This window comes from Colossoma macropomum, unplaced genomic scaffold (assembly GCF_904425465.1).
Source record: "Colossoma macropomum unplaced genomic scaffold, Colossoma_macropomum, whole genome shotgun sequence".
Taxonomy (NCBI): Eukaryota; Metazoa; Chordata; class Actinopteri; order Characiformes; family Serrasalmidae; genus Colossoma; species Colossoma macropomum.
The window spans coordinates 289,005-315,535 of NW_023495942.1; the positions used below are offsets into that span (position 1 = coordinate 289,005).

Sequence of the window (26,531 nt, forward strand, 5' to 3'; positions counted from 1 at the left end):
CTTTCTACTGAATTTGACAAACCAGAAATGATGTTACATAACACACCCACCAACTGGCTCATGTCTTTTGAGCATGCCTTTACAGGAGTGAGGGGAGAAAAATCTAACAATTCACAAAATTTATGACTTGATACAATACAGTGGTGTCTCAATTTAATGTTTTGATACAGTAAACATAAGGTGTACCTGTAAATGTGCTTTACATTAATAGGTTAATGTTTCTGTTTTAGTTTATTACAGCATCCTATGTGATAAAACTGCAATATTTGAATCAAAGCTGTGCTTTATAGTTCTATAGTTTATACCTAATGCTCTAGCCACAAGCTAATACATTAGCCCCAAATTAATCAACTAGCCAAAAACTAACATGCTAGTTACAATGGAACAATATATTATAAGCAGCGACACAACACAACCAATTGCTATTTCCATAAAGCCTTCAGATATAAAAGAACATGATTACAGGCAGGCAGCAAGTATGAAGCTCAGGGCTGTGTTGAAAAAAAAATCTGAAATATTATAATCAATATAATATAAACAAATATGTGCAAAGATAGCATAATTCACTCTGTTCAATTTGATCTAGTGCAGAGCAACATGTAAAACATCAAAAAAAGGCAGTACTCATGACAGCATTTGTGGCACTACATGTTCACTGTGTTGATTCAAACTTGTACCCTAGAAAAAGATTGTCATTACCGCCATTACTGCCAACCCCTAAACAGGACAAGACAGCAATACTGCCATTAGAATGCTGTAAAGAGCTACTGGTATCATGTACAATCAATCAATCTCCCCAACAAGAAAGACTTTCACATAATGAAACAACCTAATGCGTCCAAACCACAAGACACTGACGAGGACGAATGTGCACAGTTTTAATTGGTCTATTAGGCCATGATGTAGTACACTGAACTTTAGACTATACATTGGGTTAAAAGCCAAGCACTGAGCTGCTCTCAACAACGCTGCCTGTGTTTCTCACCTGGTTTGACAAACACAATGGCAAAAGGGACTTAAGGTTAAGTCATGTTGTGTTTTTTTTTTCTTCCTAAAAACTACTGAATAAAAACAAAACAGCAAGAAAACACTGTTTAAAAACAGCAAAAGCAGTTACGTAGGCAGCAGCACAAGGTTAACAGATTCTTCAGGACTCATTAAGCCCAAGATTTGTTCCACATGTCTGAAGCATTAACAGCTGAGCCAGTTTACAAATGTCCATCTGAAGGCATTTCATTAAAAAGAGCTTAAAGTTTTACACCCAAAATAAAGAAAAACTTTTTTTTCCAGACAGGCACATCTGCCCTTGGTTTTAATGGCAAGCAGAGAGCCAAAAAGAAGATAAAGTAGAGCATGTACTGTGTGTGGTCTGTGATTAGGGGGAGCCCCACTGTGTCCAGCAACTCCAGCAAAACACGACACAGGTAACCTAATCTCACTGTATGCTTAAACTAAGTACATAACATCATTTTTTTGATAGACATCAAAATATTGACCTCTGTAATATTGATGCTGAAGAAGACCTTCGAGGCAAATCATAATATTTTCACTATAAGCTGTAAGCATCCTGACCAATCAAAGATCCAGATCAGTATCTGTGGACGGTTGATCATAGAATTTACATAATCCCACAAAACTAATCTTGGTTATATATGCACTTGTAATATTATAAAAGACAAACCGCAATTACCATATGGATTAGACGAAAGGACAAAAACAATACTTCGACATTTTCACGATCCGCATTATGTAACAGTATATCGTTTTTCTGAGGCTTGAAAAAATTTTAATTAAAAAAAAGGACCAGTAGTGCCACACTTAAGTACTTTCAAAAACCGAACACCAATGTTTTACATACTTCACTGCACTAAGTCCAAATAAACAGGACTAATTATGCTCTCTTTGTAGTCAAACATGCAGTCAGTGGTCTTTAAATACTGATATCCAATATATGCATAGAAAAGTACATCTGGAGATAATTTATTAAGATAACCATTAATGTCACCGTATTGCCCACACCCAATGCCACATGTAATAATTTAATCATAGTACTAGGACTCTGGTCATATCGTACAGCCCTAGTGTCAACTCCTTCTATACAACCAAAAGTCCCAAACATCTCTCCAAGACCAAGTCTTGAACTTTCCAGAAGTCTCACCTTGACATGTTCAGGCAGAGACAGTCACTACATACAACCTGCCCCTATTCAATTTCATTTTTCTTTTTTTCTCTCATGGGAGACTACCATCAACACCCACACTCTCAACTGAGGAAGGAAATCAGTCATCTTAGCTTAAATAACTTCAGAAAAGAAAATCATCATGTGCCTGCTAGACTGCAGAGTCACAAAAAAACTACTACAACATTGATACAGTACTTTGTGTCCTTACTGTCCTTTTCATATCTACATTCAGCTTAAGTAAGATTTGTGGAGGAGTGTGATAAGATACAAAGCCTGTAGTTAAACGTCCTACATCACATTATTCATAGATGTTCCATCTCCCACTTAGATTGGCTTTTGAAAAGCAGCAACAGGCAAGCCAGAAATAATAAATGTACAACTCCACAGCTAATGGACGCATGACAGCAAAACTGTCAAAAAGAAAACACACACACAGAAAAAAGACAAATGCTTGGTTCATAAAGCATTAGTCAGTAGTTAGCGCAACTGTATTCACTGACTCACAATATCCATAACTGCTCCCGCTTGTAAGAACAGCTAGATGGTAAGGCCAGAGACAGGAAAGCAGGTTTAAACAGAAAATATTCCAAAGTAAATCTCCCAGCGACTGCACCACCCTGAAAAAATTACAACACTTCTCTCGCTGACCTGTTACATAACATCCTGTGAGGATGCAGGGCATTGCTGAACCTGAGGAGTTTCAAACAAGAGGAAATAGAAGACCGATAAACTTCTGTTCACATGTCACCCCTTGGGTCTCTCTAGTGACATACAAATAGCCATATTAAGCTAGTGCTACTTAGGGCGTGACCTGGGTGTAAAATTAATCAGATAGCTTTACAGGGTGCGCTGGTGAAGCATCGCTTATCAAACAAGGAACTAAACATATGAGAAATCCGTACTACGCGGCCCACAGTGATAAAAAAACAGCAGTAACGAACAACATGACGTGACAAAAGAGGAAACATGCTTAGGCCTAGGTCAAGATCGATGCTGGCAAAGTAGTACGACAATAAAAACACAAGCTTTAACATATGCAAGCAGTCGAGCAAGGGGGAGCAAACTAAGTGACCTTCGCTTACTAAATTCATCTTAAGAGTGGGCGTGTGAGATTAGGCAAAACAGGAGAGAGAAAGAAAGAAAAAAAAAGAGAGGGAGAGAGGGGGAGAGAGGGAGAGAGAGAGAGAGAGAGAGAGAGAGAAAACTGCTATGTTTTCTTAAACTAAGGACATAAAAGCATTCAGTTCCAAACACGTTCTTGATGTCGAACGTGGGGTTAAACAGACCGTCACAGAGCCAAGCTCTACAGTCCAGTGGCCTTTTAGATTTAACACCAATGAAACGACATTTTTACTTTCAAACACCAGCAGCAACCTCACAAAGAGTGGTATTTAACCTCTAAGGCTTCAAGTCTGGTTCAAGGATATGCACCGTACCACGTTATATGATGGAAAAGTACAGCGTGTGTAACACTAACCACAGGTTGTGCAGGTCGGGCGCTATTAAAAAAAAAAAAGAAGGCAAAAACGATGATGGCAGGAACGAAGGGCACTGTAAAAATACAAAGGTGAACAGGTCACATTAATACACGTGAGATTAAAGGCACAGCCAGTAATAAAACTATGGCTGATTTCCAAAGCTGTCCGTCTTACTGCTCAGGCTTGAGGTTCACTAGGCCGAAGGCAGAACTTCAGCCAAAAAGGAAAATTATGTAATACTGCCTGTTATGGAAAACTCCCATGTTCAGTGTCAGAGCAAAAGTTTAGGACATTGCGTCATTAACAAATACGTTCGTGCACTGCACATGTTCACTGACAACCTAAATCGCATTTACACCTTCCTTATTCTCATGAAATTGCCTAATATGTCCCAAAAAGGCGCGCAGAAGGCTTCAAGAGTCCTAAACGGCCGATGAGATTAAAGCACTGCAATCCTGCTGGGCAAACGTGGCGTCTCCCTGCACCACTAACGTTAGCTACGTCTGAACTGGAGTACAGAATGAAGTGCAAAGCAACCAGGCTGGTGTTGGTTCACAGCCTTTTTCTTGCAAGAGTCAAAGTTGCATTTGAGGTTGTGAAATGCGGTGGTAAACATTCACTGAAATGAAGCTCGCACTGCCCAACGTCACGGCAGACGAATAGAAGCCCAGAAAAAAAGCCCAGGCGTGTTACCCAACCCAGAATTAATCCACTTACTCACAAAAGGCATAATGCATGATGATCATTAGATGTATAATTGAGGCTCGTCCAAGGCGCTCAAAGCTAAAATCATATGTACATATTCGTGCATACTTTTTTTTCCTAGCGATGAAAATGCAGATAAATAGCAGACAGATAGCCTCGGCTGCCGGTGGGTTGATTTTTTGCAACCTTGAATGTCTGACTTTAGCTACGCCGCCTACTTTCACGGTTTGACGGGAACAAAAAAAAGAAAAAATGAGAGGAAATAACTAAACAAGCTACGCAGAGCAGCAAAGGCAACGCTAAACTCGGTCATACCACAGAGAAAAAAGTCCCACACATCAAACATTAGTAACTGAGAACCAAACTACACAACTGCAACTGTGGTAATGTACGGCGAGGCACAAAATAATTTAATATTTTATTAATTTCCTCCCCAAGTTCTCTTATACTGCCTAGTTTAAAGTAACAAAGAAAAAAGGAGGAACCTACCACGTGATGAGGGAGCCGATTCCGGGGGAATTTCGGTAACGAATCTCCGCAGTTTGAGAATTAAAATGTAAAAAAGAAAATAACAGCGGAATAAAATGATCCAGCTGCAGGTGTGTTTTGTACTGTTGTGGCTTCGCTCCTTCTCTCCGGTGGAGCTCCGGCTCCAGCGGGTCTCCGTTTTCGGTCACGCCGCGTTTTGCAGTCACGAAATGGGCGAAAAAAAAACGGGGCAGCGAAGCTAAAAGGAACCAAACCTGCTCGCCCTGCTTCAGCCACAAAGGCCACGAACACACAGCGAAAAAGAGAAAAATAACCCAGTATTATCCTGTCCTGGACGACGTTTTGCGAGCCGTGTGTCCTCTCCTGTTCAAAAAAGCTCCCTGCCGGCTTTAGTTCGGCGGTTTTTTGTCGATTTGGCCGATTTTTATTGTTGTTGTTGCAGAGGGAGCGACGCTAGGAAAATGGCGGCTAGCTCCTCTCCCTCGGATTTCAAGTCTGACAAACAGAAAACGAGAGCAGGGCAGTGGGAGACATTCCTCTCAGCCGCCGCTAGAGCGAATAGGGGTGCATTTTCTGTCTGCTCTTCCGAGCTAGAGGGAGCTAAAGTGCAACTTAAAGTGAAAATAATGATCATTTTTCAGCGTCTTTAAAACGTCCCAAATTGGTAGACACATGCAGGGGCGGCTCAGTAGCTCCAGATTAAAACTATACATCCTGCACATCCAATTTACCACCAAGAAATTTCTGGGTAGCGCCCTGTTTGCGTGTTAGAGCAGGAAAAAAAACACCAAAACATACATGACATTTGGTTTAATCCATAATGCATTACTCCAAATGTCTGATTTTGTTAAGGCCGTGAGGCAGGATTTCTCAGTTAGCCAGATAATTTGGGCCTAAAGCAGGGAAGCAGGGGCGCAGCTAGAACTTTCAGAATAGGGTGGCCAGGTAAGACCCACAGATCTTATTGGAGTGGCACACTGCTTGGAAAAAACTAAATGAAATAGCATCACTGTATTAAAATTACATAAGCGAGGTCTTTACTCTGTACCTAATTAAATCTCTACATCATTTCCACGTGAATATAACAGTACATCAGTACAATTATTGCTGAAAGTAAACTGATTATAAATATATTTTGGTCATTCATGAGGAAATGGTGTATTTGAATCAAGTAAATTGAATATCTTTTTTCAGTGCGTAACATTAAGAAAAACATTTCATATGGACAGAGAAGTTACTAATACAGGCTGCCTTCGCTACAGATTATACACAAGTCTAATGTTTAGAAAGCTAACCAGATGGCACTGTATTAAGTGACCTACAACACGAACATATTCAGCTGTAAAAATAAATTAGTCAGCATGATAATCACATTTGGTCAGCAAATTAGCCCAACATAACAAGATAGAGAGACTCCTATGACTGATTGATAACTATCCTGGTAGCAGATTTTCCCTATAAGCCAACCTGATGCTTTATCGATGATGGTTGACTGTCTCACTTTCCATAACTGGGGTGGCCAGATAGGTGGCCATGCCTTATACTACAGTGGCACTGGCCACCCCTTTGGCTATGCCTCTGGCCTAAAGTCAAGTCTATCCAATAAGAAAAAAGGTAATGAATGTTCCTATTGGACAGTCTTCGCTTCTGTCTAAAGTTATCCAGCTAAACAGAGAAATGCTGCTTTGTAAATTACCCCTAGGACATGGATAACAAACACACTCACACAACACTGATGTATATGAAATATGTTTGTCATTCCTGCTTCTATAATACACCCGTTTAGTACCTTTCTGCTCCAATGCCCACATCTTAACCTCAATAGTGTGTTGGTAATGCACTGATGGCATGTTACCGCAAAGAAAACACAAAAACTTGTAATACAGATGGGCATGAGGAGCAGGTCTGAGAACCACTAGCCTAGACCAACAAAGACAGAATCACCACTGGCAATGCAGTTTTGTCCGAAACTAGGCTTAATCTATGTCTGGGAAACTCACTCCATAAAGCTAGTTGCCATTTTCAGTGATATAAAAACAAAAACAAAAAACTATTAAGGGTGAAACAGAATTACCCTGAAAACTGCTAGGGCACAACAGCGTAGCAGGAATCTGTGGGATGCTGGTGTGAAACACAGCTGTGTGGCAGCTGTTTGTGACTGGAGGTTCCTGGGAACAAAACTGGCTGTGTTCTTTTTGGGAGGGAAGGACAATTTAAAAAACACACACCAGACAAATCAGTATTTGTGTGGTGTCTTAGCAAAGAGGAGAGCTTAGCACTGACCTTGGCAAGAGGTGACAATGCAGTAGTAGAAGTTTAAGTATATCTGAGGAGACATCACATGCACAAATTCTCCCCTCGAGGGTACGCACACAAAATAATCAGTCATCCTAATTTCCAGAAAGGGATGTCATGGAAAGCACTTAAAGAGTACATGCTGCAGAGAGTTGTTTGGAAATGTGTGTCCCTTTTTAGGAATCTTAGCAAACAAGCACTTTTACCCCAGTCGCTTTCCTATATTTGTGGTGCTACTGCACAATATGGGAATATCTGCTACACTTTTGTAAAGAGAAAACTGGTAGAAAATTTTAGAAATTAGCTTTATAGACAAGCTTGCATAAAAACACCGTGTTGAAGACTAAAATAAACATGATTTTCCTAAAGCAACAGAAGATGAATCCAAAGAGGCTCCAATGAAAGCTTCTTTAACTCCTAACTACTGACCAGCGAAACTGCGCCATCTGTCGCTCAGTATTAAGACGTTCTGCCTTCCAATACAGTCACATCTGAGATCAGGACAGCCGCAACCAAATAAATGTACGATGGAAGTTACTAAAAAGGCGTTGAATAATACTTATGACTTTTCTCACCGCTGAAAGACCCAGGCCGAGTCCTCTGTGCCGCTTTTCCCAGACAGCTTTCATTATTCCAACCGGCTGTGAGCGACCAGCTTTATCCAAACACCCAACAAAGTGGTTACGACTGTCAAACCCTAGGGGTCAGATAAAACAGATGATGAGTTTTACTTAAAAAGCTCAAAAACATAACCAATTTTAAAACCCTGACGTGTTTTATTCTAATTTTTAGAACGCAGTTCTTGTAAGTCTGCATAAGTAGCTCTGCAAAACAAATGTTAGCGATATATTTTTTCATTCGAAAGAGCAACTAAAACAAAACTCTACATTAAACTCTATGTAACTACCAACCTTAACCTTTCAAAACAGTCATCCCCAGCCCTTAACTGCCTAGTTAACCAGAATGTATAAATCCAGCACTAAATACGAGTAAATCTTTTGAAGCTCCTTACTGCTCATAACGTCTTTATAGACGTTTACATGTTAATATCTCTGTCGTGGTGCCGCAGCAGCCTCGCGACAAATCCCACACAGGTTCACAGGAGGCTAAATAGGCTAAATATCTTACTGCTCGCGAAGCTCAAGTCAGCTTCTTGTTCGAACTTTGCCGTTCCACCTTAAATAGTGCCGCAATTACATTCTGGTGCTTGAAGCGCCAGACCGTAACTGCTGCACCATTTAAGGTGGAACGGGAAAATTCGAAAGAGAAGCTGGTGAATAGGAAGCCAACTTCAGCCTCATTTAACGTTACTGCTCCGAATCTGAGTTAACATTTTGAAAAAAAAAAAGTTGTCAATAATAGCACCAATGCTCTTACTAAGGCTGTATTTATTCGGCAAGTGCTTTCAGCTCAGTTTTTTTGAGAGGCCAATTGAAAAAAAGACAAAAGAAAAAGAAAACATTGAATAACGTTAGCTAGCTTGAATGACTTGAGCAGCTAGCGTCATTATCGTTAGCTGGCAACCCGTCGCAAGGCCAGGCATCGGCTGCTGGAGAAAAAATGTTATAGCTAATGTTTTACATATTTGAGCGGCTCTTTTAGCAAAAGGAAGCACTTAATAGTCTGTTTTTTGTCTGGCACGTTGGAAAAATACATTTAAAAGTCAGAAGCGGAGCAGGCTAATGCTGTTTGCTAACACTCACTGACTGACTGAACGGACCCATTTCGGCCCTGTTGACTGCGAACCTCTGAGGTAATTTTTACTTTGTCGTACAGTATAACGTTATCGCGGTCATGTAGACTATCTGAGAAAACGCTCGTCTATATCTGTGGAACAAAACGTCGTTTTCCTCACCTGTATAAGCACTAAAAATAAATATGTTTTAAAAGACAACTCCTGAAATTCACGTCCACTTACCTGCACACATCAACCAGGCTTGAACCGGAAAGCCTCCGCTGTCCTCTCTCTTCGCTCTGATTGGACGAGGCGGGAAAAGCAGCTCGCTGATTGGCCGGTTCGTGTTATTTTTGTTTCGATGGGCGTTTTATGTGAAGTAAATAAAACTGTAACTTTACAGGAGTTTTGTGTTTTTTTGGGATAATGGTCCACTCTCCCTCACGGTGTTAGTCACTTTAGTTTAAACTGTCGTAAGACTTTTAAACGACGAAGCTTTTGGCAAAATCTGAACCATTATTATAATGTCTCATCTCTTGTCATCTTGCATCATTACAACCGCATTCAAAAGTGACTATCATTGTGTTCCAGTAAGTCTTTAGGGTAAATTGTGGGGGCGTTTACAGGTAATAGTCTAAAGGTGCTTTCACAAATAGGATTTCATTTAATTTCCTGCGCACAAAGACCTGTGTCGCGTTTACGTGGTCCCCAGTGTCATCTGAGTCACGTACAAAGTCCCTATCCTTTCAGTTCACCGTATTTAGTGCTGCACTGTGTGGATCAAATATTTCTTCCTCTGCTAAACATAATCACTTTCTACGCAGCTCGTTCTGTAACCATAACCTTCATAAATATTTTACAGTAAGCCCCAGTCTATTCTGAAATCATTTTTTCTGTTTAGTGATAATGCTAGCTTGCATTTATGCCGGACACTGAGAAACAGAAGAAATACTGCCCATTTACAGAAATAACTACAGCCTTAAAAGGAGTAATCTGGCCAAAATTACAGATTTAATCATCACTACATCTGTTGTAAACATTCCTACACGCCTCCTACACACTTTAAACAGATGGTTCGTCAAGGGTTCTTTTGTAAAAGCAACGGTTCTGTTTAGGACCATGAGCTCTCTATAGAACCATTTCATGCTTAAGCATGAACCTGCTTTGCCTGGCTAAATGATTCTTCAGATTGATAGAATGTGTTGTGTATAGAACCTTTTTGAAAAGGGCTCTGTTACTGTTACACGCTTGATATCATAACACTAGAAGAACCCTTTTGGTGCTACATAGAACCTTTTTCAAAAGATTTTTATAATAGGACCATACACAACACGTTCTCCGTCAATCTGAAGAACTTTTTCAACACACTTTGATGGTCCTTCAGTAAAGAAAATGGTTCTATATAGAAACATGAACACCTCAAAGAACCATTAAAGGGTCCTTAGCATTGTGAAAGATTTCTTCTGATTGATGGTGAATGTGCTGTGGACAGTTCCTTTTACATTTTCAAAAAGGTTCTAAATGGAACCATCTACAGCACGTTCTTCATGAATCTTTGTTCTTTAAATGTTCATGGTTCTATATACAATAAATAACCCTAGAAGAAACTCAAGCATGAAATGGTTCTATACAGAACTCATGGTTTCAAAATACAACCACTGCCTTTTAAGTGTGTGCCATCTGTTTTTTTAGTGTGTACAGTGATGCCACAGGAGGCTCAAGAGTGACATTTTCCACTTTAAAGAAGGGACAACTCCCTTCTGATGATGCATCTTGAAGGTGGGAGGAACTTTTGAAAACTAAAAAGGAACTTTAGGATGGAAACACAAAGGCAGACTATTTTATGTCTTGTTTCCTTTCATGATACAAAATCATGAATTCTGCCAAACCGGTTAGGCAGAGGGTTATAATGCTTCACTAAAGAATATTACATAATACGACATACTAAATGCTAATTTTTAGGCTGGAATGCCCCTTTAAATTATTAACCATTTAAAGGTTTAAGCAGTCACATCAACAATATAAGTCAAAGTAGTTTATTACTTTTTAAATTCTTAAAATATACATCAACAAGCATTTACCCTAAGACAAAACAAATCAACGTACAGATCTTGTGAAATGGTTTTCTAAGATACTTTACGCACTTAAAAAACTGCATTGTCATCAAAAGCACCACAACTTTTAGAAATTTGTCATCTCTTCCATAGTCTTTCATCTAGTCACTGTGCCAGGGAAGTTTTCTATTGAAAGATTTCAGTCAATTGCAACTTCATCAGCACTGACTAAGCATATTGTTCAACTCCACACTTTACAGCTGGGAAATTCTGTATCTGAGCTGTATCGAACCCTTCATTATCTGCCACGAAACGTAGCAAATGGCAAATTATGCTGACGTTAGAATTAGGATTTAAAACACAAGAACAGCTCCAGATCAAATAAAAAGGGGCTTTTTCTACAACGAGGCTTCGCTTAGACAGGCAGTAATTTTTCCCCAAATATCTGATATGTATCTGATCATTCCCTTCATGTCTAACAAGGGAACAATCAGATCTTCTTGGTTTCAATTTGTATCACATTCATGGCCAGCAGATGACCTCATCCCACTAGTGTGTCTAAATCCACAAATCTGGCCAGCTCAAGAAAATCAATCTGTTGTCTAAATGCAGCCCAAGACATAAAAGCAAATGAAAAATGGGGAAAATTCGTTTACATTTCCAAGACTTGCACTTTCACTCTATATTTCATTCACATACACACAGTTAAATACTTTGTTCTTCTCTAGCGAATTCAAAAAGGTTGCTAGTTTTGCTAGGTACTCTTCCAGGAGGTTCAGAGTGAGGAAAACCTGCTGGGAGAACAAAGTGCCTAGTTTGATTCATACGTAACTTCGCCCCTCACTCCTGTCCAGGGCTGAAAGTGCTACTCTGCTCCCTGTTCGTCTGCTTCATCCTGAAAAGGGGGGAGAGGAATCAACGGACTTGGAACTCTTACACAGGTCTTTATTTAGAGTAAATGAGAATAAAAAGGAACACAAAAAGGCCTAGGCATTAAGACAGAAACTTCCACGAATGTCTGTGGCTTGCTTTCTTTTTTTTCCTCCCTTCATCCTCTCTTCTTGACAGAGAGGATTTGGGACTCTTGTACAGATGACATGAATGGGGTAGAAGTTTTTCATGGACTTCGATAAAGACAGTAAAATCTCCCATGTTGATATGGGGATTGAAAGCTGGATCTGTAGGATCCAGCAATAAGGCATAATGACAGGACCCAGAGGGTTGGGAGGAAGATGAAAAACCTCACAAAAAAAAAAAAAACATGGTAAAACAATTAAAAGTAAAAAATACAGAAATGAGGAGGTACTGTATTAGCAGCAGTTTGTTTTTCCTTTTTTATTCTTCTCCTTCCTCCTAATTTTGTCTTTTTTTCTATTTTCATTAGAGCTGGAGTCTTAGGGTAGCTCCAGGTTGGCATAAATGATGTGTTCGAGTCCAGACAGGAGGCTGCAGGAACAGGGTGTTACAGGACCTCATCACTCTCTGTGGTGTGGAGTTGCGTGTCATCTGCGTCCGTCATACTGCTCTCCTGAGACTCTTCCAGCTCCGCTGCAACACAACATATGACTTTACATACCTCTCTCACACCAAAACCAAGTTACAAAATATGACTATTTATACAATAGTTAGTTCTGACGCCACAACCAATTGGTTGAGAAGTGTTCTGGCAGTGTTGTCACAAACATTTTTATTCACCCCACAATAGCTATTACTTAGCAGAGCGACTAATTGCTAACAACTCACTTTAAGCTGCAGCAAACCGTTACTAAGCTTCTGCTTCAGCACATATAAAACAGATACATTAGAAAACTTCTATACAATAACATTTGGCTGGCAACTCATTTGATCAGATTCTGAAGAAAAGTGTGAAGCCAAGCCTAAATTATATTCTCAACCTGGTGTTGCTCCTAAGCAAGCCGTTCAGTCCGACAACAGAACAAGTAAACAAACACGAATTAGCCACAATGAAACAGAATAAAAGTCATTAAACACATGAAATGCTTTACAGACTATCTGGAACAAAACAACATTCAAGTTAATATGGCCAGTACTGAAGAAGCTGAGCTGAACCTGATATTGGTTTTTGCACTTAATGGCTGCATCCACACAGCAAAAGACTACTACGTATTGTGGCAGATGGACATACCAATATTAAAAGCATATCTGATGCAATATTCTGGGCTTTGTTTTACTTTTTTCTTTATTTTGCAGAACTGTTGTATAAAATGCACAGCAAATTAATGTGGTCATACTGTATATCCACCACACTTCCAAAGTTCTTGGATCAATTTTTATTTACATACAATTGTACAATATAGACTTAAATGTTATAAATAACACACTAAATGGTATTTTAAGAACAAGTTACTAAATAATAATAATAAAAATAAATGGTAATTATATTATGCAACTGTGATGATCTTATTTCAATAGTTTTTGTCGAGTTATTTTCCCTGAGATTTGATTATTTTTTAAATACGAGGTGCTCAAGATAAACATCACACAATAACTTACAGATTTTATAACTCTGGAATCTCCTTTCCTACTAACCTTTGTTTTTTACTTTTTTTTTTTTATTTTTACCTTTATGTTGCAAGCAGACTGGTTTAATGAAATGGACAAACTACTGAACGGTAATGTACACACGCACTTGAGAACTTACTTGAATAATAAGGATAGTCATCAGGAGTGACTGGCTCCTCATCATCAGGGAGGTAACGCTTGTCTATGGCCTCTTTGATCTGATTGTTGGCCCCTTTGGGGTCTAGGTCCATAGCCCATGAAAAGTTCATCAGGGCTAAGTGAGTCTGACCAAGCTTCTTATAAACCTACAGGGAAAAGGGAGCATTTGCTATTACAAAGGCAAGAGTTAAATAAATAATGTCACACTACGCTATAAATACAAGTTTCTTTTACCTTTCCTATTAAAAAGTAAACAAGGGACTCTTTGGGCACTATCTGTTTTAGTTCTTCAAGCTCCTGTAGAGCTGCCTGTGGGGAGAAAATGAATTTACAGTAATCAAAACAAGAGACCTTGGAAGCAGTTATGAAATCAATCACTTATCTTAGGATTCAGTTTAGTTGGCAGTCTGTGGAAGACTGGTCCCAGACTACAAATCAACAAAGCAACTTACCTTGTACTTTTCATTAGCAAAGAGAATGGAGGCCCTGTGAAATTTGCATAGTGGGTTCTTAGGGTCAATGCTGATTGCTCTGTTCAGGGTCTCTAGAGCATGGTCGGATTTTTTCAATGCATGTTGGACCTGTGAGCACAAGAGAGAAAGTGTCAGAGATGGGATTTTTATTGGAGAATAACCACCAGAGAAATTTAGTCAAACAAAACTGTTAAGTCTACACAACTATAAGGTGAAACCCTTAAGGCTGATATATATTTCTGTGAAGATGCACTTAAACAAACATGCAATGCAACACTGCAAACGCTAACTGGCTATCCGGTAGTGTTTGGGGAGGAAGAAGACCCTATGAAATAGGTTAGAGAGAAGAAGGTATTCATTCTTGCAGAGAAAGAGAGGGAAAATGCAAAAATTTAATCAAGACATTCTGGTTTGGTCATTGCACTCAAGTGCACACATTCACCTTACATGCAAGTATGCTGTCAGATCTACGTGAACACTTGTGCATGACACCAATAGACAATCTATTTTCCCAGGCTAACGGTGTAATTCCCAACATAACATTTAAAGACATGTAACAGGAGTTCTGAATTGGAGCTGTTCAGAAGACTAGAGACAGCCAATTTCATGTTACAATTTCATATAGAGTCTGCCAAACTGTCAATACATTTCTGATTCCAGACAATCCAGAGGTATTTCTTGAATGCAAATGTAAACTGTGAAACTTCATAATTGAGATACTGTTTTTTTTCTCTCTAACGCATACTCACCACACCAATGTGGCAGAGTAGAACTGAGCTCTGGGGGTTAATACTCAAAGCCTTCTTGAAATGAATCTCCGCCAGGTTAAACTTCTCTTGCTTGTAGTAGATCATTCCCAAGCCGTACCTGGTAAAATAAAATGACGGATTCATTGCTATTTTTGTTATCCTAAATTATGCATGACTACGAAATTTAAAAGTTTTACTTAACTTAAAAACATCATTCTTCAAAACCGTTATGTAAAAATGCATCAGCATGGAGCACCAAAATGAACGGAACACACCAGAACAAAGCAGCAGTAAAAATCAACTGCATGCAAAAGTGCCTCTAAAATGGCTAAGTAGGCTAAATCCAGACTCATAAAGGATTGCTTTGACCAAGAATGTTTTCACATGTTCAAAAACAAACAGCTAGGAGGGCATGAAAACCAGCAGTTGGGATGGCTTTGCAAAACTGAAAACTGCTTTTCATCTTACCAGGCATTATAGTGACGTTTGTTGAGGCGGATGGCGTTTCGGAAGCAGCCCAGGGCTTTCTCCAGCTCCTCAGTAAGCACCAGCTCATGACCCAGCAGAGTGTAGGCGTAGGCAAAGCTTGGGTCCACCTGTATGGCCCGCGTAAAGAACTTTATGGCAATGTCGTGCTCTCGCTGCAGACTGAAACAGTTACCAGCTACACACCATGGCTGTTGGGGTGGAATAAAAGAAAAAAAAAAAAGAATAAAGTTGAATATTAATTTTATGTTTTTGGCATGACAAGCTGGACTGGAAAAACAGTGTTATTTTTATGGATTCTAAATTTTTTTTTATTCTCTGTTTAATACAATTTGCCAGTTCAACACAGAAAATAAAAAGGATCAAGTATGGTTGTTTGGTACTTATTTTCCAGTGTGATATGGTTCAAGATGCACAAGCTCTGTTCACTTCCCTGAACAAAGAAGAACCATGTGCTAAAATTGTGCGAATTACCTCTGGAGAATTCTTGTCCATGTCAGTGAGGTCTTTCGACAAGGCGGAAAGTGCTACGTCTTTCTGTAGGTGCCATAGTGTGGTGGAGTAGATCTCCATCCCTTCTACCCGATAGCTCTCAATGCGCCGCACTTCTGAAAAAATCCTCTCAGCCTGGAGATGGGGAAAAAAAAACATGAAAAACATGACTTTGGGCGATGTTTACACAGCAGGCAGTGATCATTTGTTCAGTCTTGTTCTTTGTGTCAGTGGATTTGTAGTACTAATCACCGTAATCATATATTGCGCAATCATGCGGCAGGGTCAGCATAAGGTGATAACAAACTTGGCTGTCTGCTGTACTAGAGCCTATTAGTCTATCTCTGCTGTCATGTGAGGTTCAACGGTATTTTGTTGTCAAGTCTACAGGCTCACGTTATTGTACAGACTACAAACAAAAACAGCCCCAATATTTCATTATGTCAGTCCAACTCTGCAGACTTAAGCAGTATTTGACCTGGGTTAATTTTACCTGATTAGATCTGGTGATGTAATTTGTGTGTGATTTGACTGGCCATACATATGGTATAAAGGATCTGTGAAACCAGTAGACCAGATTAAAGCGTGGCTAAATGGCAAATATGGCAATGGCGATTTGAAATAATTATGAGAGGAAAAATACAGCGAACTGATTTCAGTAGTCCTGTCATAAACTTGAAGGTCAAGGAATTGAGTCAAATGAAGCTTCATTTTAGCTGTTAGCTTGTCTTCATGTTGAAAAAAAAAAGAAGGCACCATTTTCTATTACATTACTGTGAAGTCAGTTTGAACAGGCCTGCTATTACTGAAGGAGCTTCTAGTTTATCCATTTATAGAATGTAGTTTGCTCCAGAATTATTACTTAATAGACTTGGGGTGGGCTTACCTGCATGTATTCTGCCAGTTCAAAGTGTGCACGACCAATCTGGCCCAACACCCAACCAGTGTTGTAGTGGTGTGCAGGGAGCTGACTGAGAATGTTGATGGCCTCTCTGCAGTTATACGAGCACAGGGCCAAGTAGCCTCGCCCAATGTCTCGCATCAGCGACATCAGCCCATCTGGAACATGGAATAAGAAGAATTTTTCGCCATGTTCTGCTAAGAACTCTTAAAATAGCAATGCTGCATTAAAAAAAAGCAACTGGCTTACTGCTGATCTCATGACTAGTGCAAAGAGCAGAGCATAGCACAAACTGACTAAATCAGTACTTGCTTTCCACAGCTGGGTTTACTAACAGACTATGAGCCTGGTAAACAACTCTTGTAAATGTCTGAGGTGATACATCATTCAAGAATAACAAAGTACAAAAATTTGCTTGGTCACTTGCAGAAATTCCTTATTAGGGCTTTAACAGAAAGCTTTTTGCCCAAATTTACCTCAACTTTCACAGCAACAATCATTAACTGGCATTTAAACTGGATATGGGGTCTTCTTGTACCTGCTGCAGCCTTCTGCAAAGTAAACGCCTGAAACTGAGGCGAGCTAATGTTGCCCTTCCCCTCAGCCATAGACGAGTCCAGCTTCAGGATTTCAATGCTCTCATTTAGGCTGGAGGGGGTGATTCCCCCCTTCCCCGTTTTTGTCTTGGTCTTTCTGTTGGGGATCTTGGTTGGGAACTTCATTTTTAGCTTCTTGCTGTTCTCCTGTTGAATTCAGTCATGAATAAACACAATGATCCATGGAGTTCAACAAAAAGTTTTCAACCATCAGTTACTCTTTACATAAAGACCCTGGACCGAGGTCAATTCCCCTTGGGTGGCTTATTATGATTACACGGAATTGTATTTTTTAAAATGTGTTATCATGGCTCATGTTTTCATATTTCGCTGAAAACTTAGACATCCTTATTATTTACCATGTCACAATACAGCTTGAACCTGTCCAACATACTAAAATATGATAATGAGAAGATTACAATGTGATAACAAGAAACAATTTATAGAACATGCCTGCATCAACACAGCTAATATTCACGATGTTTGAACAGTGCAGTTAGCCTTAGGAGGTTGAGTGGCAGTGCTTCACATAGTACAAAAAAGTGACTGGATTTCACTTACAGTAATCAAGTTTATGTGACAGAAAATAGTATATGGTACTGTTAGCTTTCTGGCCAAGCTAGCACCAAGTCAGTGCCAGCTCCACTTCACTGTCCTTGATAGCTGATCTAGCACTAGCACCTTGCACTATTAAGCTAACAGAATTACACAGTACAAGGCAATAATGTTACAGAGGGAGTTTAAGCCCAATTTTAGCCCTGCTCAACTTCATTTGTTAATGCAAGAACTGCTTGTCCATGTCCAAATTGTGTTTTTTTTATTCACATAATCATGCATGTTCATGTACTTAGTCATTATTAATAAGCATAAAGGTTCAGAGATGTGCACTTGTTTTTTTGGGCCTGAAAATAATACATAAATTAACAATTTATTATTCAACATAGATTACTACTTAAATTGCTTAAGTTATCCCTTAGAAGTACTTTAAGCTTGGGCTAGAGAAAATTTGTACATAAATATAAGCTATCAATGAAAGCACACAAAATCAGACCCATAAAACGTGTTATTTTTGCAAATGGTACACAGCTTTCACAAGTACAAAAGAATTCCTCACTTTTAGATGGATGCGCTAAAGCAGGAAAATTAATCATTTAAGCATGCACAAAAAAAAAGTACAATCAGTATGTGTGAACAGGTGTACAGCAGGAGAAGTTCACCTTGGCAGTGGAGCTGGCACTGGTGAAGAGTCTGGAGCTCCGCCGAGGCTGCACGTTGGGGGGAGCAGCGATGGTGGGACTCAGCACTTGAGGTGTAGTACTGCACAAAGCACAAACAGACATGTTAGCTGTCTCTAGGTTTTGCTCTTTCCTAAACATAAAGACAGCTACCTTTAAGTTTTTGAATTTCACACTCACCTGGTCTGTGGAGCAGTGGTCTGGGTCTGGTTAAAGGGGTTTGGAATCACCTCTCTGCTATTTCCACTTTGTGCAAAAACTGACTTAGTTCCCACCTGGCTGATTCTACTGACAGTCTGTGAAGGAGTATTGGGAAGCCATCAATAGATATGGTTACTATTTGCAGACAAATAAAGCATCAAATCCAAAAGCATCAATTAAAACATTTGAAATTAAAGACTAAAGCAGTAAAAATGGGCTACAGCATGCAGGCACCTATATGAGCAGTACCTTCTTTGGTGGACCAGGTGGAGGTGGTGGCTCCATTCCTGTCCCACTGTGACTATAGTTCTGCAGATAAGAGGGGTCGCCTGGACTTGGCTCCAAGGGCAATATTCCAAAACTGGACAACAGTCAGGGACATTAACAAAATAAGGAAATATTTGTTCATCTTACAGAAGTAACACAAATTTCACAGGTCACTGTGTCAACCACCCATATATCGCTGCACCAATCTCAACAACAAACATACACAGAACTATAATCAATAACAAAAAGAAAAGTGAGCAGCTTTGTGGAATTAAGTCTTACATGCAGAAAATTAATGAAATTAATAGTTTTGTGAAACTTTTAATTACTTGGATTTAAGTAAAACTGAATGAGAAGTTCTAGAAATTCAGTGTGGGGGAAAAAATATATATACTGAAGTATGCATATTAATTGTTAGTACTAGAAACTAATTCCCTAGATTTTCAGGTGGTGTCTACCTGGGTGTGAGAGGGCTCAGTGTGGCTGTGCCTCCAAGCAGACAGCGGCCACTCTTTGGCTTATTCTGCACCTGCTTAGATAGCAATGAACCGCCAGTGCCCAGGGGTGCAGAATCAGGCGAGATGACCGAAGAGTCGATATAAGACATAGAGGAGTCTGTGTTTATAGAAGAGTACTTGGAGTTGGATGACTCCAGATTAAGCCGGTTCAGTTCCTTGAGAGAGAGAGAGAATAAGAAAATCTTCAGTGCCTGTGTTTCAACAGCTATTAAGCTGTTAATCTTAAATTAAGGCACAATTAAATTAGTTTAATGTAAAATGCGAACACAGTTATCAGGCTAGTAGTCAATTTTTGATGCTTGGTGCAAGCAGCATACCACCAGAAGTACATGCTGCATGGCTTTTTGTTTAAGACAGGGTTTAGCAACAAAATAGAGAGTAAGGAGTAGGCTACTTTGTGCATGATAAAGCCATTTGAAATCACAGCGGGTTAAGAACACCACAAAATGATTTTCACATAAGAGGATACATTTACAGTTCAGAAGGTCACACTAAAAATGAAGTTATCTTTGGGCAGTATTTTGAAATAATAGACAGAGCAGCAAATGCTACTCAACACAAACATTTTGGTCCTGCCTCTGGAACCATAACATACATACTTCTGCATATGCCACACTAGACTGAACCCATACCAGCGTATCCTGGGGTGTCTCCATTAGGACGGAGTCGACCTGCCGGTGTGGCATGTTGTGGCTGGGGGTGTGGGCAGGGCTAATGGGGAAAGTGGGGGCACCCCCTCCGCTGCCCCCGTTGAAGCTCTGCAGAGAGGTCAGCTTGAAAATCTGCTCTGGATCTGGCCGCTCACCTGCACGCACACACACACACACACACACACACACTATAATCAAAACTCAGCCATACCATACAAGTGTTTCTAAGTCAAATTCCTGTCAACTGCTTTATCACTGATACACTGAAGAAAATGGATCAGTTTTGCTTTATGTCTTCCGAAACAGTGTAAAGATCAGCCATCTTACTCAAAGGCAAAGATGCAGCTGTACTGCACAGTGTGGAGTTTTCCCCCAAGCTCTAATTGTAAATACACATAAATAAATAAATAATTAGGATAACTAAGATACTTCTTATAAGGAGTATAGGGGATGTTAAAGCAGGAAAAACAAAACCTTGAACGACTTGAAATTCTGAAATTTCAAAGAAGCTTCATTTTCAGGTTCAGGGTCAGCAAAACATGGCCAGAGAAACAACGCCGAAAAATAAATACTAAACTCACCAATCTGACAGAGTGACTCGAAGGGAGACCAGAGAAAAGGATTCTCACTTAGGCTCCTTTGATAACATTCAGCTCCTTTTGCTAAGCGATCTGTTTTGCTATAGAAAGAGAGACAGGCTGTCAAAGATAGCATTGGCATAAATATGATCCGCATTTCTAAACAAAATAAGACAACTGTAAATTAACGACTCACACACAGACACAGACTCAGACACACACACGCACGCACGCACGCACAAAACCATCAATCACATGTGTTACGCTGCCTTTTCCAAATAGAGCTTGGTCTTCAGGAACAGTCCTTTTCACCATTCAGTTCACTTACCAGAAATCAGTGGTCATTCTAATAGACCTGTACCAAATTAATTCTCTAGGAAAACATAACTCCGTAGATCTGTCCATTAAAACCATACTGTCTTTGATTTGCCCTATTAGAGAAAGCTCTAAAATCTTTTCCTGCAACTCGATTTAAAGCTATTCTACTGGTTTACAGGTAAAGTCTCTAATTTAGGCTGTCCAGGTTGCCATAGGAGTGATAAGGGATGCATCTCCATGATAGTTTTTCATTGATTTTAAGCTCACTAGACAAACTGAAAACATAACTTACATGATTCAACTACTAAGCAGAATCCAGTTATAAAATAAAGATATTTTTGTTGGGCATACTATTCTGAATTAGCTTAACATGTACAATGATTCTTTCCAATCAGTCTTTAGTCACTGTTTTACAGTTTAATTAGGTAATTAAATTCCCCCCTCTTAAAGTAGTTTTACTAGACATTTAGACCGTACCCAAGTACCTGAACAAGTAAGGCATGCCAGAATCAGACATTCGCAAATTTAACACCTCTAATCGTGATAAATAAGTCTGTAAGAACATACATTTTTAAAACCTATTTTAGATAGCATAGAGTATTTTAGCTTAGCTCCTCCATAAAATAAACCAGCAAATTAGTGCTCACATACCAGTAGATTTGCCCAAGTAGTGCCAGTGTGAAACAGGATGAGTCGCCAAACTCAGTGACAATATCGTCCTGGCTCTTCTGTTTGTTCAAGACTCCTCCTGTGAGGATCTGCTCACCCTCTGCCAGCCTGAGCAAAACAAACAAATACCCACACCAAACAGATTAGTATAGTGCACAGACAGTTTAGACTAACACAATATCTGAAAAATATGTTTAAAAAACAGAAATTATTACATCAAACATCACAAGCACATATATTGTCTCTGCAAACCAGACTTTTATTATTAAAGTTATTAAAGTGTTACACTAGACATAATTGAACACCAAATAACTTGTGCAGGACCGATAATATCTTGCCTCCATAAATACTGATATTAAATATAAACTGGAAAGGAAAAAGCATTATGTGCGTTCACCCTTAAGGCTGGAAAAACAACTTGGTCAAAGTAAAAAAAAAAATCTCAACAATCCTTTGTTAAACACCCTCACCCCCCCAACTCCAGTTCATTCCATCTCTCAAGTATGATGGGGTGACATGGTTAAAAATGTATCTCTCAAATTTTGATGTTAAACAACATATACTGAAACATTCCTCCTGAAATGGCTTAAATTGATGGTTAGATGAAAAATCTAATTTACACAAATTTTCCTACTTACCCCCAGAGGTAGTCTATAAACAAAGTTATGTTTGGAGTCTAAAATTTGCATCATTAGAACTACAGCAGTGAGGCTAACATCACTAACATAACTGTGCTCTAAACCACACTGGCAAGTTTGCACAACCTTAATTAAAATATAGATGTTTTAGGGGATGTATTTTACAGAAACAATCCAAACCTTTGAGGTGACTTGAGTTTTTAAGCAACGTTAGCCTCATATATCTGTGTTTGTAGAGAACGCTCTTATCCAGAGCAGCTTAATATGGTAACATCAGTAGTCCTTCCTGTATTTTCACCTGAACCCTGGTAAACCCCAAGGAAATAAATGGGGTTATCCACTATGCTATCCAACCATTTAATGTTATATTATTGTTAGAGAAATCCATTTTGCTAATGAAGCTTAACATCCTCATACTAATGAGACAAGGAGGGCTCACATGACTGTCACAGTCTTCAGAAAACTCAAAATGGCACATAAAATGTGCATAATGAAGCTCAATAAGATCGCAGCAATATGCACAATGTTGCCTAATTTAGCATCTTCATATAAATGTACACATTTGACACATCACCCAAATGTAACTGACAGGTAGGAGACACCTGCTCTTCTATTCCTGGAATAGAACCAATTGCAGCTGTGCAACACCTCCATGTAATATGCCTTGCAGTTGATGAGAAATACTAAGGCTGGTGATATAAGAAGTGGAGAAGGCCATTGATCATCAGCTCTAGCATAAAGAAAACGTGATGTAATGTAATCTGAAGTCAAAACCCAAACTGCCTATATGACAATGTTTGTCTTACAAGGTAGCTTCGACGGGAATCTAAATTTAAACCCACAACATGCTGATTAGGTAAAACAAATTCATTCTCAGGCCATCAACATGATTACTGCTTCAAATAAGAGTCCCCTTTATATCGAGCACCACATTGTATGCACATTCAATCTCATTCCATTCTAAAATTCTGTTTCATCACCAGCAAGACCATAAGACCACAGTTCAATGGTTTACAAACCTTCAACCTCAGAATGATATGGTACAACAGATTATATAAATATCAATTAAGCCATTTTATCAGTTACTTCAAAGTCAGAAGCATACAGAAACAACCAAATGGAATTTGCATCACCAAACAACAGCTGAATGCTAACAGAATTCAGCAGAACAGAAAACCCTTAATGCTGTGTTCACATTAAGGGCCATGTTTGTAAAGCTCAGTAGGTGCACAACTCCACTGTAAAGGATGTCTTATGTCTACTTTGCCTGTCTGTTTCTCCTTTACAAATACACCTCATAGTCACATAGGTGTTTTTCACACTGCATCATAAATCACAAGCATTTTATGCATTTATTTTTCTGCAACAATGCTCACGACACACATAATAGCCTGTGCAAAAAAAAAAAAAAGCCTTGTCCGTGAAGGGATCTGATGAAAGACTAATGTGATTACAGCCTATTGGCAGTATGATCACACATGCTTATCAGCAACCTGTTTAATACTTCCAGCATTTAAAACTGAACAATAAAACATCAAATTCATTTGGATGTCTGAAACAGTCACAGGCAAATCTTCACATTTTTCTGACAAGTCACTGTTGTTTATAAAAACGAACATGTAAACATATCCTAAAGCATACTTGACAAAAACATATTGTCTTGTGCCATAATACCAGACCATAATGAGATCATTGTGGGCTTTTGCATGTACTTAGCATTAGTGTTGTGTTTATCCATGAATTTAAAGCCTTCCAGGCAAAACACAGATACATGAAGCCAAAAGAGTTCTTACTTGCTGAGCTCCACACAGCATTTGGCAAGGAGGTATTTGCACTGTGGTGTGGTGCAGCTGTGCCCTTTGAGGAGGTGGTATGCCTTGTAGGCCTTTCCCGATCGGTAGTAACACGTGGCCAGGAGGAAGAGTGCCTCTTCCGAATGTACTGGCAGAAAAAAAAGAGGTAAATTTGTAATTAACATAACACTTTATCAAGTCTTAGTAAAACAAGTGCTTAAGGAGAGTCTTAATTCGTGTGCACCTTCACTTAAGCTGGATATCATGAATACAGCACGTGCACACCTAAACAGTAAGCATTTTACAACTTAAGACAGCACAAATAAAAAAAGCTGCTGGGACAGACAGCTGGTCTTACATGTACATACAGACCATACCATTACATTCTGCGTCAATAACTTTACAGAGTAAAGCATCAACAAATCAAATGTATCAACAAGACATAATATTTTGATGAGCAGCTATTTAGAGCATGAAAATTTAAGTTACAAATTTCACTGTTTGATGAAATTATAACTGTTGCTTATGACTGCAAAAATATGCTTTCTTAAATATGTGGTTCTATGCAGATTGCTTATAATCCAATAACCTGCAACAACTGGCTAGCCACACAGCTAGCAAAAATGCCTCTGGGGGATCTAATGGAATTGAAGTTTTGCACCACTGATGAGGTGTCAGGGCTGAAAAGATTTAAGCCCCTACCTTCAGCATAGAGCCTTTCTGCCAGGAACACAGCGTCTCTGTAGGCATAGTGGTTTAAAGCGTGCCAGACAGCAGCCTATAGACAGACACAGGGCAGCAGTTATCACATACCTTGTCACTGCGTTGTTTCTTTCAGAGAACGCATATAAACATTTTAAAAGGTCAAAGCAAGTAAGTGGCCTTCACACAAGTAAACTGAAACACAAAATCAAGGCAGACTTATCAATATTTGTAATTCAAAGTGATGGACATGTTTGAATGACATCCAACGAGTAAGCTGTGGTATTGTTACTTGCTATGTCACTGTGACAGAGTCTTTCAAAGAGATCATTTACAGATAGCATATACAAGGACAGTGGACAAGCCTATGCCACCAGGCAGTTAAGCTGAATCTCGACAGATACTTGCCACTAACTTAGAACAGGAAACAATTTCAGCAAAAATGTTTGCAATAAAGCATATGACCCAACCTGGTCTTCAGCATTTAATTAACATTTGTACCTATATTGAACGCTAATGGTAATATGCTTAAAAGCATTCCTTAAATATTCTGCTCCGATACCAAAGATCAAGCTGAGTAGATAAACAGCTGACTGGAACCGGCTAGCTAGTCCTAACTAGGCAACCAGCATTAACAAAATATTAACCTAGCTAACCTACCGTATTTAAAAAGACATGTAAACAGCTTTGTCATTAGCCTGATATTTATAACCGTGTTGCTATCCTCTCTCCGAGTGCCGTGACAACAACAAAACCAGAGGAAACTGACAAATATCCAAATGTTTTTAGTAACAGGTCCTGAGTTAAGATTTGTTTGCAAGCGAAATCACTAAAAAAGGCTGCTGAAAAACAAGCTAGCTTACCAAGCTAAACTATTTCTTGGCTAGCTAGGTTAGGACAGTTTTGTGCAGCGGTTTGATTGATTCCTGACAAGTTGTTTACGCTCAGTAGCTCGTTGAAAAACTTCATACTTTAAGCATAATCTTCACCAGAAGTAACACAACCATTTTAAAATGAAAAACGACCAGGACAACGAAAGAGCTCGCTAGGTAACAGGCTAACGTTAGCCGCGTTTGTTGCTATAGCTTGTTAGCCAGCACTAACTAGCTAGCCTGAAAAACACAGTCGCTGTATTTGGGTTTCGCGTTAACAGTCTTCGTATTTAACGTTAGGTTTTTAAAAACAGTTTTGACTTCCTTTTCAAGCTGTCGTGCATGTTTGTTCGTTATGTGTCACCTCAGTACAGAGAGACGGCTTGACATTTTGATGTGCAGCTAGTTAGCTAAACAGGCCTAAACATAGAGCATAAAATCCGAAGTAAGTTACGAGTTTTGCTGCTGGATTAAACTCGGCTCCGTCGCTTAGGACAGAAAAGAGCAGTTTTTAATCAAATGCTTAACTACCTGGACAGGTTCCTGCAACACCGTCATTCCGTAGCTGTGGCCGGGCTCCTCGTCTGCCCCTCGGCTCTTTCCCTCTCTGCCTCTGTTTCTCTCTAGTTAAGCAGGTCGAAGCTAAATGCTAACAGCGTCAGATTTGAACATGACTGACCGTTATCGGCCACCGAGTGCAGCCGATTCAAATATGTCTCTTACGGAAACAGCCGAACGCCGCCGAAAAATGACGAAGTTAGAGAGTGGCGTTCAAATATAAATATTCTATTTTGCTTTTTTTAATTTATTGATTTTCTTTAGTGTTATTTTTA

At 39.3% G+C, this 26,531-nt stretch overlaps 2 protein-coding genes across 4 annotated transcripts in view; both read right to left on the reverse strand.

Moving 5' to 3' along the window:
* The window catches only part of kansl1b (KAT8 regulatory NSL complex subunit 1b), a 71,753-nt gene extending 62,667 nt beyond the window's left edge, over nt 1-9,086 (reverse strand). For 2 of the 3 annotated variants that reach the window (XM_036564126.1, XM_036564124.1), the window contains exons 1-2: nt 9,068-9,086; nt 7,725-7,846 (exon numbers count right to left, since the gene is read on the reverse strand). The gene's annotated coding sequence lies outside the window, so the exon portion shown is untranslated. Of the gene's footprint in view, nt 1-4,854; nt 5,363-7,724; nt 7,847-9,067 lie in introns of those variants that run through there. The other variant, XM_036564125.1, reaches the window with a different exon arrangement.
* Nucleotides 9,087-11,806: 2,720 nt separating this feature from the next.
* On the reverse strand, nt 11,807-26,379 carry cdc27 (cell division cycle 27). The gene is made up of 19 exons (XM_036564129.1): nt 26,230-26,379; nt 24,827-24,902; nt 24,125-24,272; nt 21,676-21,801; nt 20,710-20,807; nt 20,111-20,283; nt 19,419-19,633; nt 18,943-19,054; nt 18,673-18,788; nt 18,475-18,574; nt 17,200-17,404; nt 16,647-16,819; nt 15,743-15,895; nt 15,251-15,459; nt 14,783-14,900; nt 14,013-14,141; nt 13,795-13,869; nt 13,541-13,706; nt 11,807-12,426 (listed from the first exon to the last, which is right to left on the reverse strand). The coding sequence occupies exons 1-19, from the start codon at nt 26,254-26,256 to the stop codon at nt 12,341-12,343; spliced, it is 2,505 nt and encodes an 834-aa protein (XP_036420022.1). The 5' UTR covers nt 26,257-26,379; the 3' UTR covers nt 11,807-12,340.
* Between the last annotated feature and the right edge of the window lie 152 nt (nt 26,380-26,531).